The sequence below is a fragment of the Artibeus jamaicensis genome, unplaced genomic scaffold, assembly GCF_021234435.1.
Source record: "Artibeus jamaicensis isolate MK-2021 breed Jamaican fruit bat unplaced genomic scaffold, CSHL_Jam_final contig_387, whole genome shotgun sequence".
NCBI lineage: Eukaryota > Metazoa > Chordata > Mammalia > Chiroptera > Phyllostomidae > Artibeus > Artibeus jamaicensis.
The window spans coordinates 15,806,905-15,819,959 of NW_026521812.1; the positions used below are offsets into that span (position 1 = coordinate 15,806,905).

At 43.8% G+C, this 13,055-nt stretch overlaps 1 protein-coding gene across 1 annotated transcript in view; it reads right to left on the bottom strand.

Moving 5' to 3' along the window:
• SLC35F1 (solute carrier family 35 member F1) overlaps positions 1-11,591 on the bottom strand; it is a 350,399-nt gene extending 338,808 nt beyond the window's left edge. Inside the window, exon 1 of the mRNA XM_037158132.2 lies at positions 10,979-11,591. Coding sequence (XP_037014027.1) covers positions 10,979-11,142 — 164 coding nt within the window. The 5' untranslated portion in view covers positions 11,143-11,591. The remainder of the gene's footprint in view (positions 1-10,978) is intronic.
• Between the last annotated feature and the right edge of the window lie 1,464 nt (positions 11,592-13,055).

The window sequence follows — 13,055 nt, forward strand, 5'->3', positions numbered from 1 at the left end:
GTAAATGCTGGGTTCTTGCTATGCAAACTCAGCTTCAATGTTAGTTCCCTGACCCTTCTTCCAACCAAAGCGGGGTTATTTCAGTGAATGAAATAACTGGAACATGAATTTCCTGCCAGTGCCCTCTGGGCAATGATAGTGTTCATTTGGCTGGTTTGGGGATGTTTCACACTTACGCCATAATCCGCTAAAAGCTGACTCGCACTATTTTCAAGGACAGATCACCTCCTTCTAGTGACTTGAACGCCATGCACCGAGCTTGACACGACTGGTAGGAAAACAGGTCTGCGAAGCTGCAAATGTCCTTTAGAACATGATCCGACTACACATGCCCTCCAGACCAGATCTACCCCTTCCCATCCTCTGTCCTCCCCACACATACTTCCCTTCCAACTCATAAGCTCCCCTGTTTTCAAGCCGTCTCCCCACCCTGGGATTTTCCACAGCCCCTCACTGCCCACTAGTGTACAGAGAGGTCTGTGAGGCTGTCTGTTGAGGACAGGGGCCCCTCTCTGAAAGCACAGTGTTTCTCCAGCCCGCCCAGCATCCAGATAGGGACAGAGACTCCAGCCATCCCTGAGAACCCATGGCACAAAGAGCTCCTCTGATCCCAGAGCATCTGGGCTCCCCCTCATTAGCACATTAAAGCTGCTCTGTCCCGTCCTTCTGAACTGCTCTGTCTGTCCCACTGCCAGCCTCTATGGAGCCTTTTAGGCCCCAGCTCATTTTGAAACCTCTCCAGTTCAAGAGGCACTAACCCTTTCCTGAAGCCTGTCAAACCCTCCTTTCTAAACCACAGGTACCTCGAAACAGCCTCACTCAGGGCAGCAATCACACAGCAGGACCACATGCCTTCTGCCAAATTAGGCTTCCCAAGATGAGCCCTCCTTATGACAAAACCAAAACAACAAAAATTTAAATATATCTAGCTTTCAAAAAAAGAAAGAAAGAAACACATTGAAGTCAACAGGCTTGCGCCTTGTTCACAGATGGGTGGGTTTCACTTCAGAATCCGACAAGCTCGTGAGAAAAACGACGGGGCCAGAGCAGGGCCCGCCGCTAAGTCCTCTGTGTGCCGAGGGCACCGGCCAGCATTTATCACAGGCCTGATGACGGTGCGAAGCCAGGGAAACCGGGTGCTCGTTTTAACCTGGTGACCGGGATGACAACTGCACAGTGCTCGGAAGTTTGCCAAGCCCTCTTCCGGATGTCATTTCATTTAAAAATTGCACAAATGCAATGGCAAATGAAGGACTAAGGTGATTTTAACCACTCACCCATGAGAAAACTGAGACACCCCCAAAACAAAAGTCGGTTGCCTGAAACAGAAAATACCACATTCTGAAGGGGACAGGCACTATCAATCCAATGGCCCGGAGACAGAATCTCGAAGTGACTTTTAATCCCCTCCCCTTCTCTTACACCCACTCCCTACTGTGGTCAGAACTTAGCTCCCTTAAATATGTCCCGCGCCCATATCCTCACTTCTTCTTCATGGCCGAGTTCACTGACGGTTCTTGCTGGCGTGTTGCTTGGACCCAGACCCGTTACTTAGACAGCCTTTCCCAAGACGTGTGCTAAAGAGCAGTGGCTTCTTTGTGCCCATCCCACCGCGACGTCACCCCCACCACAGCCGCCAAATCAGCACGTAACACTGCCATTCAATTCTATTCTACGTCTTTGGTATGTGTCCTTACAGACTCTTCAAAATGACAAGCTCCCACTCGTCTCCACACAAATATCCTACCCTCTCCACCACATGCACCTTCATTCTCAACTGAGATCTTTGCTCAGAGTTCACAGAAAAAGACAAGCCACCTTCTAGGAGCTGCCTTTTATTCCCATCACCAAATCCACCAAATTACTGTCATTTGTACCCACACCTCTGTGCCTGCTTCCTGTGCAGTGCAGTGTCCTGGCTCCTCCCAGAAGCCAGCCCCACCCCCTGTGCTTGGGACCCCACCGCCTTGGCCTTCTCAGTGTCCCCCCACCTCCCTTCACCCCCTTTCTTCCTCCGGACGCCATTTTACCCTCTCTACTCTATCGTTCCCATCGGCACATAGATGTTTTGTATTATCCCCTCTGTTAAAAGATTTTCCTGTTACTTTGCTCCTTGAAAGGCAAAATATCTTGAAGTTCTGTTTTTAAACCTGTCACTTCATGTTTCCTCCCGAAACCATGCCACCAGGCTTCCATGTGCTCCCCCACTCTGAACCTGGGCTTGTCATGGCTCCCAAGTTTCTCGGGTCGTGTCTCTGTCTTTGCCTCAGTGACTCTCAGCACAGTCAACTGCATGTTTCCTCCTTCTTGAAACACTTTCTCCCTTTGGCTTTTAAATGCCACACTCTCCTGTTTTCCCTCCTACTTCAGGTCCCTCCTTCTCCAGGTCCTCTTTCTCTGTTTGACTCAAAAGTTGGTGTGTCCCCAGAGTGAGCTCCCCCATCCATGCATTGTCTCCAGATGATTTCATCCAGGACTACACCCACGACTTCCAAATCCAAATTCTCAGCCTCTGATCTCTTCCCAGAATCCCATTCTCTAGCTCCCATTTGACGTTTCCAACAGAAATTTCTAATGTAACTTGACGGAGTAAACTCTTAACTTTCTACCCACAAACATGTTCCTCTCCCAGTCTTTTCCATCTTACATAATGGTACCATCACTCACCCAATTTCTCAAGCCCCCCAAAACTGGAATTTTTCTTTATTCTTTCCTTCAGCAGCCTCATCAAATCAATCACCTAGTTCCATGGGTTGCATCTCTCAGTGCAAAGCACTGAAAAACAATCATTTCGCTTCTACCTCCATTGCTACCCTCCATTACAAGCTTCTAACATCTTTCTTCCAGGATCCACTTACCTCTCCTGCAATTCATTTTACAACAGCAGCCAGAGTGGTCTTTTCAAAATATTAACCAGATTTTTCCTCTGCTGAAACCTTCCTGTTGCTCCCCATTCCACTGAGAACAAAGCCCAAGCTCTTCTCCTTGCCTACAGGCCTACCTCTGACCTACAGTAAAGCGTGTAGCCCCTGAAGGTTCACAAAGGAGGGTCAGCCCAAGATGACTAAAACACCGCATTTCAATGCCAAGGGCAAATGTATCCCTGACACCTCTAACCCATCTCAAGTCCAATATGTTCTCTCCTTCTCTTGTGGTCTTATAAAATTTGCACTTGGCTGCACAGCCACAATAATTGGTTACCCTATCTATGAAAGGATGATAATAACTTTTGTTATTATGAGGCTAAAAGATGATATAAAACTTTATAATATAAATTTAGGTTTCACAATGTAAAATTTAAGAATTTCAACCACTGTCTAAATGCTGATTTTAACTCAAACACCCTCATTAGATTGTATCAAATTATATAATAAAGCCAGCAGTCCTTCCAACAACTCATCCTCATACTTTTTCTGTATTTTAAATCTCTCTTACCTACAATGTACAAACGTGTGGCCAGGCTCCCTCCTAATTGCATATGCACTTTCAGGCTGCTAATATTTTCAGAAAACCCTATGTTCTTGGGCTATATGGCAACAACCTTGATAGATCACCCTGAAATGGCGGGATGGTATTAAAATCTTTTTTTTTTCTTTTCTAACACTCTGAAGGTAGATGAACATTAATGGCTAGTCCTTTTTTTTCAAGTCCTGAATAAAACAAATTATACCCATCAAGAAAGATCTGCCTCTTGACTCCGTGTACACTTGAAGTAATTTTATTATTGGTTCAGTTTTCCTCTTGAGTAGTTTTCCTACAGGTAAACAACTAAATTACGGGGCTTTTGTGTACACCTCTGTTAGATCTGCTTGAAAGCATAATCACTTTTAAGAGGTGATATATGTTACCTTTATTTCCACTTAAATTTTCCCCTTGATAAATTATATCAAAAAGGTGATAACAGTCAGAAACTCTACCAATGGCACCAAGAGTCTACTTCAGCCCTGTACCTGTCTGGTTCGTGACTATGATCCAACAGTGCACATCACAGAGTAAGCACTCAAGAAATACTCAATGAATGAGTGGATGAGAGAGAAACCAAAGAAGTATTTGTCTTGTCCTATATGATGGACTAGTAAGTTGTGCTATCTCAAAGTCATGAATGATTAGGAATTGTAGCCTTGTGGTTCTAAATCTGGATATAATTAGCATGGTTTCATTTTTTAAATCCTTCAAGTGTTTATTCAGGTGTAATTGGTTTCCCTACTTAATTTGTTTAAAATGGCAGAAATTGGTGGTTCATAATATCAGAAGTTGCAAGATGGTATTTAAAGTATTTTTTAAATTATCACAGCATCACATAGGTAAATTTTCTTGAGGAAAAGTTTAGAATTTAAATCCAATGGAAAATAATATTTTTTAAATTTTAGCAATAGCATACTTAAATAAATTACATTCATGTTGCTACTAAGGTATGATTTTTAAGAATGTTTTAAAAACAATAAAAAACAAAAATCATTATTGTTTTCCTTGACATTTCCTGGGAAATTTCTTAACATTCAGATAGTGTCTGTATAAGGTCAAAATGACAGAATGGGAAGTTTAATGTGAATTGCATATTAAACAACCCATTTACATGATTTCAGTGTCTAGACAGTTAGAAGCATACAATTAGACACTATGCATAAAAATTTATATTACAGACTATGATAATACACTGTCAGTAGCAGTACAAGGCAAATTACCTTGTTAGATTTTGAGTTTCCTCAAGTCAAGAGTAATGTTTTGTCATATATGTGTCCTCCAGAAGAGGGCTCAGCACACAATAAGTGATAAAGAATAAATGAATATAGAAACAGTCGACAGAGTGAAAAAGCAAACAACAAAATGGGAGAAAATATTTGCAAACCGTATAGCTGATAAGGGGTTAATTTCCCGTATATATAAAAACTTCTACGATGTAACAAGAACAAAAACAAAATCCAAACAATCCTATTTTAAATAAGCAGAGGAACTAAATAGACATTTTTTTTCCAAAGACGGCATATAAATGACCAACAAATGTATATAAAGGTGGTCAACATTGCTAATCATTAGGGAAATGCAAGTCAGGTCAAAACCACAATGAGGCATCACTTCGCACCTTTTAGGACGGCCACTATCAAAAACAAACACAGAAAGTAACAAGTGGACTGTTGGTTAGAGTGTAAAACTGTGCCACTACTATGAAAAACAGTACAGAAGTTCCTCAAAATATTAAAAATAGAATTATCATATGATCCAGCAACCTATTTCTGGGTATAAATCTCCCTGAGTTGAAAACAGAATCTTGAAATGATATGTAAACTCATGTTCACTGTAGCTTTATTCACAATGGCCAAGACATGGAAGCAACTGAAATTTCCATCAACAGATAAATGGGTAAATAAAATGTGATATATACATACAATAAAATATTATTTAGCCTTAACAAAGGAAAGTGTGTCATTTGTGACAATGTAGATGGACCTTGAGAACAGTATGCTAAGTAAAATAAGTAGTCACAAAAAGCCAAACACTGCATGACTTCATTTATATGAAGCATCTAAAATAGTCAAACTCTTAGGAGCATAAATTAGAATGGTGGCTGCCAGGGTCAGTGGGAGAGGGAAGAGAGGAGATGTTCCATGGATATAGAGATCCAGTTTTGCAAGATGAAAAATTCTAGAGATTTGTTGCATAACAATCTATGTACATACAGTTAACACTAGTCTAGTGTACATTTAAAAGTATTTAGGACACTAAATTTTATGTTACATGGTTATGAACACTAAAAAGCTAATGACTATACACTTGTATATGTTCACACCATAGTAAAGAAATATGCCAAATATTTATGGGGTATTTTTCCACATGTCTTTTGGAGTTGGACTTCCCAGGCACACTTGTTTAGAAACATAATCAAGAATTAATGTGCTTGAACAATGTCCAGTGAATGCTCATTGGCCTCAACTTGAATGAGAAACCTAAACTAAACTCTGATGGTGATATTTTCATATTCTACAATTTATTTTTATGAGAAATGATAATTAAAAAACAAATCAGCTCTTGCACTGAGTAACTTGATAACTATATGGGCAGCAAAATGAAATTCCTATATCATCTACATGTATAGAAATGTACAATAACAGTAGATATCTATTATGATGACCCAGAAGCACAGAAGGATTCGGGGTACTTCAGTGCTCAAGTATAAGGTCAAAGAAAAATCACACAAAGATATGTCCATTTTCTTCCATATTAATTACCTGGAAATGCATCATCTTTATCTGAGATAACCCAATTACTCCTTTAATATACTTATTCATTTCTCTAAGCTCTGTGCATGAAAATAACATTACGTGGTGATCCTTAATTTTTATAACTTTCTTTCTTTAGTTAAAAAATAAATGCTTCCTTTAGACATTCTTTGTTTACTACTGATCTTGGAGCTGTCTGTCTTTAATCACACCACTCAGTTCCATTTGGCATATTTTGTATCAATTATCCTCATTACCAGTTGATCTTTCCCTTTCATTTTGACATCTGTTAAAAGGAGCAGCTTGAGGAAGCGCCTCATTATCAATTTTTTAAACAGAAGCTTCCCCACTTGATAAAAAAAAAGGTTCATATAAATTATAATATGTCTTCATCAATTGTACCTAATACTTAGTTCAATCATAACTCTGTTCCTCGGAAGCCATTTTGTTGGTTCACCATGTTCTGTCAACTTATTTAGTGATTCAAAGAAGTGGTCTCTCTCTATATATATACATTATATATATTTCGTATGTATATAAATACACACACACATAAACACAAATGGTAACTTCCCATGTGGATATTGATTCTATGTAGGCTTGTTACCAACTCTCTTAGTGACCTTCTTAATGTTCCATGGTTTTCAATTCAAAAAATTTTTCAGAAATTTGAAAATTGTAAATCAAAACATAAGTTGGAAATCAGTTCCATATCAAATGAAGAGAGAACCCGGAGTCACACTACTGGCTCCATTCTAACGATTAAATATCCTCCCTACAAGACTCAAAAAGGCAAAGGCCCTTTATTACCTGAGACATCTCAAAGTATACCTTAATGCGAATAAAATGGGCCCAAACTAGAAATTCACTGTTCTTTTTTAATGTTTGAAAATAATATTCAAGTGGGAACAGGTAAATAAAAACTACATACAAGCACAAACATTCATTAAGTAATCATTTTAGAGGAGAAAAATCTTCATACCAAATAGCTCTATATCTACTTCTGTATGTTTCTAAAAAATCTATAGGCATCAGCAGTTTCTATGAGAGGGTCATCACCTCTCACCCTTGAAGTATTTTCTTTCTCATCATATCTTGCCATATGGCAGGGTAACAAATAATGTTCCACACTAAGATATAAGTGAAGAAGGGTTTGCTACAATTTTTTCCTTGTTCGAGTCAGTGCATTACTCTAGATCTTTGGGAATTAAAGAAGTAACAATTAACCCAGCATTTAAATCATCTCATGTCTCCTGATTCCCACTGCCAAAACAATGTTGAATAGGATGGGTGGGGAGAATACGACACATCCCATTAACTGGTTAGAAAAATTACCTAGTACCTCTTCTTTTACCAAAGTCTTGTATACAATTATATTATAATCTAATTGCTCTACAGAAAATGAGTAGTCAATCAGTGAGATGTCCAACTGTCACGTACGAAAAGCAGCAATCCAAATCTAAATCCTTACTGTGGGGGAAATAAATGATGGAGGATAATGTAGGACAAATTTCATTAAAGTAACACTACACTTTCATTCTAAGCTTCCTGAGGGCAAGTACGTTTAATTAATTATTAATCAGTACTTCTCTTTATCTCTCCCTAGGGAGACAGGCTGTAGATAGCATATGTGCTCCCATTTCTTCGTCGTTGGCATGTAGCTGTTGCTATAGGCTGTGACCAGTAGCAGGTTTTCCCCATGTTGCATTGCTCCAAGTCTAACACTCCTCACCTCATTGCATTGTCTTCAGTCTCTCAGCCCAGCCTCTTTGGCCCAAAAGGATGCTAACAGGTAACTAACAGTGAGTGGTGCAGTGCCCCATTCCTAAAATAAAGTGACTCTACTGGCCAGCTCGCAGCAATAGAACCCTGCCAACTATGTATCTGCATGCCAAATATTGGAGGGACATGTTTTTATATGGGCTCCAGATTTGCAGCCTCACTTTCTGCTAACAGCTAAGTTGCTATTTGTCAGAGGAAGATGAAAAGAAACAACTGATGCCCAGGAGACTGAATTGATAGGGCGATGCAGGATAAGGACACAGAAGTAAGAAGGAAGTGAGGAAGAGGAAAAAGAAGAAAAAGGAAGAAAAAGTGATCTTAAACTTTTAGAAAATGAACAAAGATGCTCATGGTTTGGCCCCAAATGAACTAGTAACAAACTAGTTAGCTATTACTAACTAGTGCAGCACACCTAGAGGGTTCAAACCAGAGAGGAACCACACCTACATATGAGCACACTCTCCCCCCACACCTTTGAGCCAAGGCACCCAGCAGCCATCACTAACTTGGTCTCCTGTTGACCTAACCATGGTGCAAAAGCTAAGCCCATCAGGATGCCAACAAAATTATTCCATGGGGACTTTTGCATTTATTCTGATTTTTTTTTCCATCTCCTTATCAAAGGTGCTCCTCCTCAGAAGAAATGTTCCTTTTTTTTTCTTTAAGGTTAAAGAAAGACCATTTACTCAATACAAAATATTATAATGAGCCTTCTGAAGAACTCTGAAAGACAATTAAATGCTTTAGTTGAAGGCTAATGACTGTAACCCTAAGTTTCCATTCACAGAGGTGCCTGTGGTTAAATGTCACTGACCCAGCCTTCCAGTCTGAGTTCCTCCTCCATGAATTAGCACCAGTATGAGTCATGTCACAGACCACTGAAGGTTTCGTAAAACACACAGCTCTACCCATGATCCACCAGGACTTCACTTAATTTGCTTATGATATTCCCATAGACCCATTTGAGACAATAGAAGTTAGTTGAATTAATTAATTTGTGTCAAGCCTTATACATTCCCGAGTGTTTTCTTCAGTATAATCTCATCTAAGTCTCGACACTGTGACAAGAGGGGTAAGACAAGTATTATAAAACACACTTTGCAACTGAAGAAATGAAGGTCCAAGTTGATGAACAGCTCTGCCCCAAAGCAGTCATTCTGGATTTTAAGGTTTGTTAAATATCAAGAAACAACCTGCACAGATCAATAAGAAGTTATAATCATGCAAGGATAAATGAATTACTGCACTATTTACTCAGGTTGATGAGGGAAATCAATAATTAACATCCTCTGCTTAAAAATTTAAACAGCCAATGCCAAAGCATTCACTATTCAAAAAACCACAGATAATCATAATGAATAAGAAACCCTTATAATATGTACCGAGCCAGCATCTTCTTGATTTATTCTGCTTCTTATTTTTTACTTTATTATTTATTGATTTCTCTCTCTTTGAGAGAGAGAGAGAAACAAAGAGAGAGGGAGGGAGAGGGAATTTGTTGATTCCTGTATATGTCCTGACTGGGGGTCAAACCTGCTACCTTGGCATTCCCAGATGGTGCTCTAAGCAACCGACCTACCCAAGAGAGGGCCTATTCTGCTCATTATCTTTTAAACGTAATATTTTGGAAGATGTAATTCTAAGCTACAAATCAAAGGAATGTGAAGGCTTGCCTTTCTACTAGCAACTCATATCTCACTTCAGAGTGAATTTCTTCTTGTTTGATAATAAACGGAAACATACAGGAGCACCCACAAGTAAGCTAATATGCACACTGACTTCACAAGGACTCCTGAACTGTTTGGATTTGATATAACTAAATCAAACCATGAGCCTAAAATAAGGAGGTTTTTCAAGGTTTTATTTCTGTAAGTATTTTGTGCTCCCAGTAGAGCAGTAAGTCCGGAAGAGCTCTATGTGAATTCCTTGGATAATCTCAATTACCCCAAACAGTGCCACACCGAAACCTGTATGAACAAAACGACTTTAAGAGTTACCCCTGAAGATGCACTGGAAAGCACACACGCACCGAAATAAAAAGACACAAAACCAATTCTCTATGTTATTTTCAACTGTCTGTTCTTCAACCATTTCAAGTTACTTAAGTAGAGAAAGTCCCTTTTACATCACAGTCGAATTAGGGGCACCAAGAGGGGGCCCATCTCCACACCGACCAGGTTCTCATCCTAATACGCCTCGTCCTCGGTCCTTGGTCCGTCCACTGCGCAGATTCCCGCACTGGGAGCAGCACTGGAAGCCCGGGTGGGTAGGCGTTCGTGCGCCTCTGGCTCTAGCCGGCCCGAGAAGAGCCGGGCACCTCCTTCTCACACCCTTCCAGCAACATTTTCGCACTTTACGTGGGTCTGATCCAGGCCTCTAGCCTCCCTTTCCTGCCACCAGCCGGGAAGAGTCACAGCAGCAACCGAAGGAAGTGTTGGGCAGGACGAGCGGGTCACCGCGCCCGCCCGCTAGGACTGTCCCGGCGACCCCCGTGCCTCGCCCCAGGGTGTCCGCGACGCACGGGTGGGGCGGCCACGGTCCAGGCGCGAGGCCGCGACTTACACGCCAACGCCGCGGCCCCACGCCTTCCCGCCTCCGCCCCGGCCACCGCACCCCCCTTTCCCGGGCCCCTCCGGCCCTTGAGCGTAAAGCTGGGGTACGAGTGGAGAAGGGAAGTGAGGCAACGCGCGTCCGCGGGGGTGTGAGTGGGGACACCCAGCACCAGGCGGGCAAAACCCCGCCTCTCCCCGAACTCCCGCCTCGGACCCGCCGGCGCCGGGCGGGCACCCCAGGCTCCCCGCTCCGGGACAAAGCTGCCACGGCCTCTCCGCGAGCGAGGCACGTCCTCGCCCGCTCCCTTCGGTCTCCCGGGCCACGGCCACTACTCGGTCCCCGAAGGGCCTGGGGGCCGCCCTGGGGCGGAGGGGACGCCAGGTCCGGCGCCCGCAGCACCTGCCCCAGGTCCCGCCGCCGCTCACCTGTTCAGCACTTTGCGGATCCTCTGGCGCACGCCAGCCCGGGAGGAGGCGGACAGGCTGCCGCTGCCCTCGGCCGGCAGATTCTCGATGGTGGTCACCACATGGTTCTGCGGGGCCGGCGGCGGCGGCTGCAGCTGCTGCTGCGGCGGCTCGGGGGGAAGCATCGCGGCGGAGGCAGCGGCGCGGCGAGGATCAGAACACAGCCGGGCGCATCGTGCGCCGGCTCCGGCCCGGGAACGCGCAGAGGACCCGGCGGGCCGCCGCGGCCGGGAGGCGGTGCTGCCTGCGAGGCTGCGAGGCGGGGAGGCACCCGCGCCAACGGCCGCCGCCTCCGCCCAGCCCGCCACTCACTCCCCTCCAGTCCCGGCGTGCGCACCCTCGCTCCGCCACCCACTGCTTCCTGCCTTGGCTCTTCCTGACACACGTCCCCAAGTCCCGGCAAGCCCCGCAAAGTGACCGTGAAAGAGCTCGTGCGGGGATGCGGAGCTGCCCGTGGTTTCAGAAGGCTCCCACGGAGACAGGGGAATGAGGCTCCGGGCTTTGCCTTCTCTCCTGGTGCTCAGGTCCTCCCTGGGCGAGCAGCGCCTAAGCCTGTCCTCTGCCTGCTCGGAAAGCTGCCGTCTGTCTGTGTCTCGGCAAGTGAGAGACCGAGTGAACCCGAGAGCTGGGCGGGGGTACCACGGCGGCAGCAGCAGTGAGGGGGGCCTGGGCGGGGGACACGGACATTCTGTCCTCGCCAGAGGGCGCTACCGAGGTGCCTCTTAGCCAGCGACCCTCCTCTCCCCAGTCAACAGGGTTCCAAGGTCTGAGTTGCAGTGATTGTGTGTGTGTGTGTGTGTGTGTGTGTGTGTGTGTGTGTGTTCCCGGGTCTGGGGATAGATCCTCCCTCTTTCGTAGTTGGAAACTCTCCGCTCCTGCCGAGATGCCAAGGAATCTAGCACCACGATCCTGGACAGCGACAGGACTGAGACACCTGCTGGCCCCTAGTCACCTGAAGGTGTGTCTGACATGGCATTCAACAGAAAAGATGTGGGGAAGGCTTATTTCGCTTTTTCCTACTGTCTTCTTATCTTCAAGACCTCTTATTCATCAGCTCTAAATAAAAGGAAGGGTTTCTATGTGTTTTTTTAGCAGTGGCATGTGGGTTCCAGAGTTAAACTTACTGCTCAGTTTACCTCTCTCTGACCAGCCACGTTTAGTAAATCAACGCTATAGCACAATTGCCACTCCACTCTTACCATTACATCATCCAAGTCTCACTGGACACGTGCTTGTTCTGTTGGATTTCTTTTGGAAGCAGAAGTTGGTGCTCAGCTACCTCTGTAACATTGCTCATTTTGAAGATATTTCCGCTCACGTAATAAAGAGTGGAATTTTGGCTGTTTCAGGCTTCAGAGTCACCCGACATTTTGACTAATTTGTTTAACGCAGACTGCACCTGTGTGCTGCATTGGATAAAAGATTCGAATTCATGCTCCCAAAGTGACTAATGATCCTCCCCAAATTGCTGAACAGTTGCCTGGAATAGCATGTGCTGCTGCAAATACTCAGTGGCCCAAGCTTTCTCTATGCCATTCTCCCACTCTTTTTCTTTCTCTGCAAAGTCTGGTTAAATCTAGTCAACACGCACTACAGAACACGTGGTATCCAGAATGATAGGGCTGCATTTGATTCACAAACTGAAGCAGGAGAGAAGAAAGCAAAGCCAGTAAAAAAAACTGTGCAGAACAGGAAGGGAAAGGGAGTAGAATGGGTAGGTTTTTCTCATTTATGTCCAAGAAATGTATAAAGTAATTGGGAGATCAAATTGGCAGAACTTTAGCAAGCAACCCTCATCAATAAGTTCATATGTAGTGTTGGTGGGTATGGAGAATGTGCACAGAGCAGAGAAACAGACCATGGGCAACAGTTTCAAAAACTATTTAAACATTTTACAACCCTTTTCTGTTTATTTATGTAATTTTTTGTTGTGTATTTCGGAAACATTTCTTTGGGGGAAACTCAGAATAGTGTTTGTGTGTTTCAAATTAACCTTTCTTTAGGCAGAAGGAAGGAGAGGGAGAGAAACATCAGTATG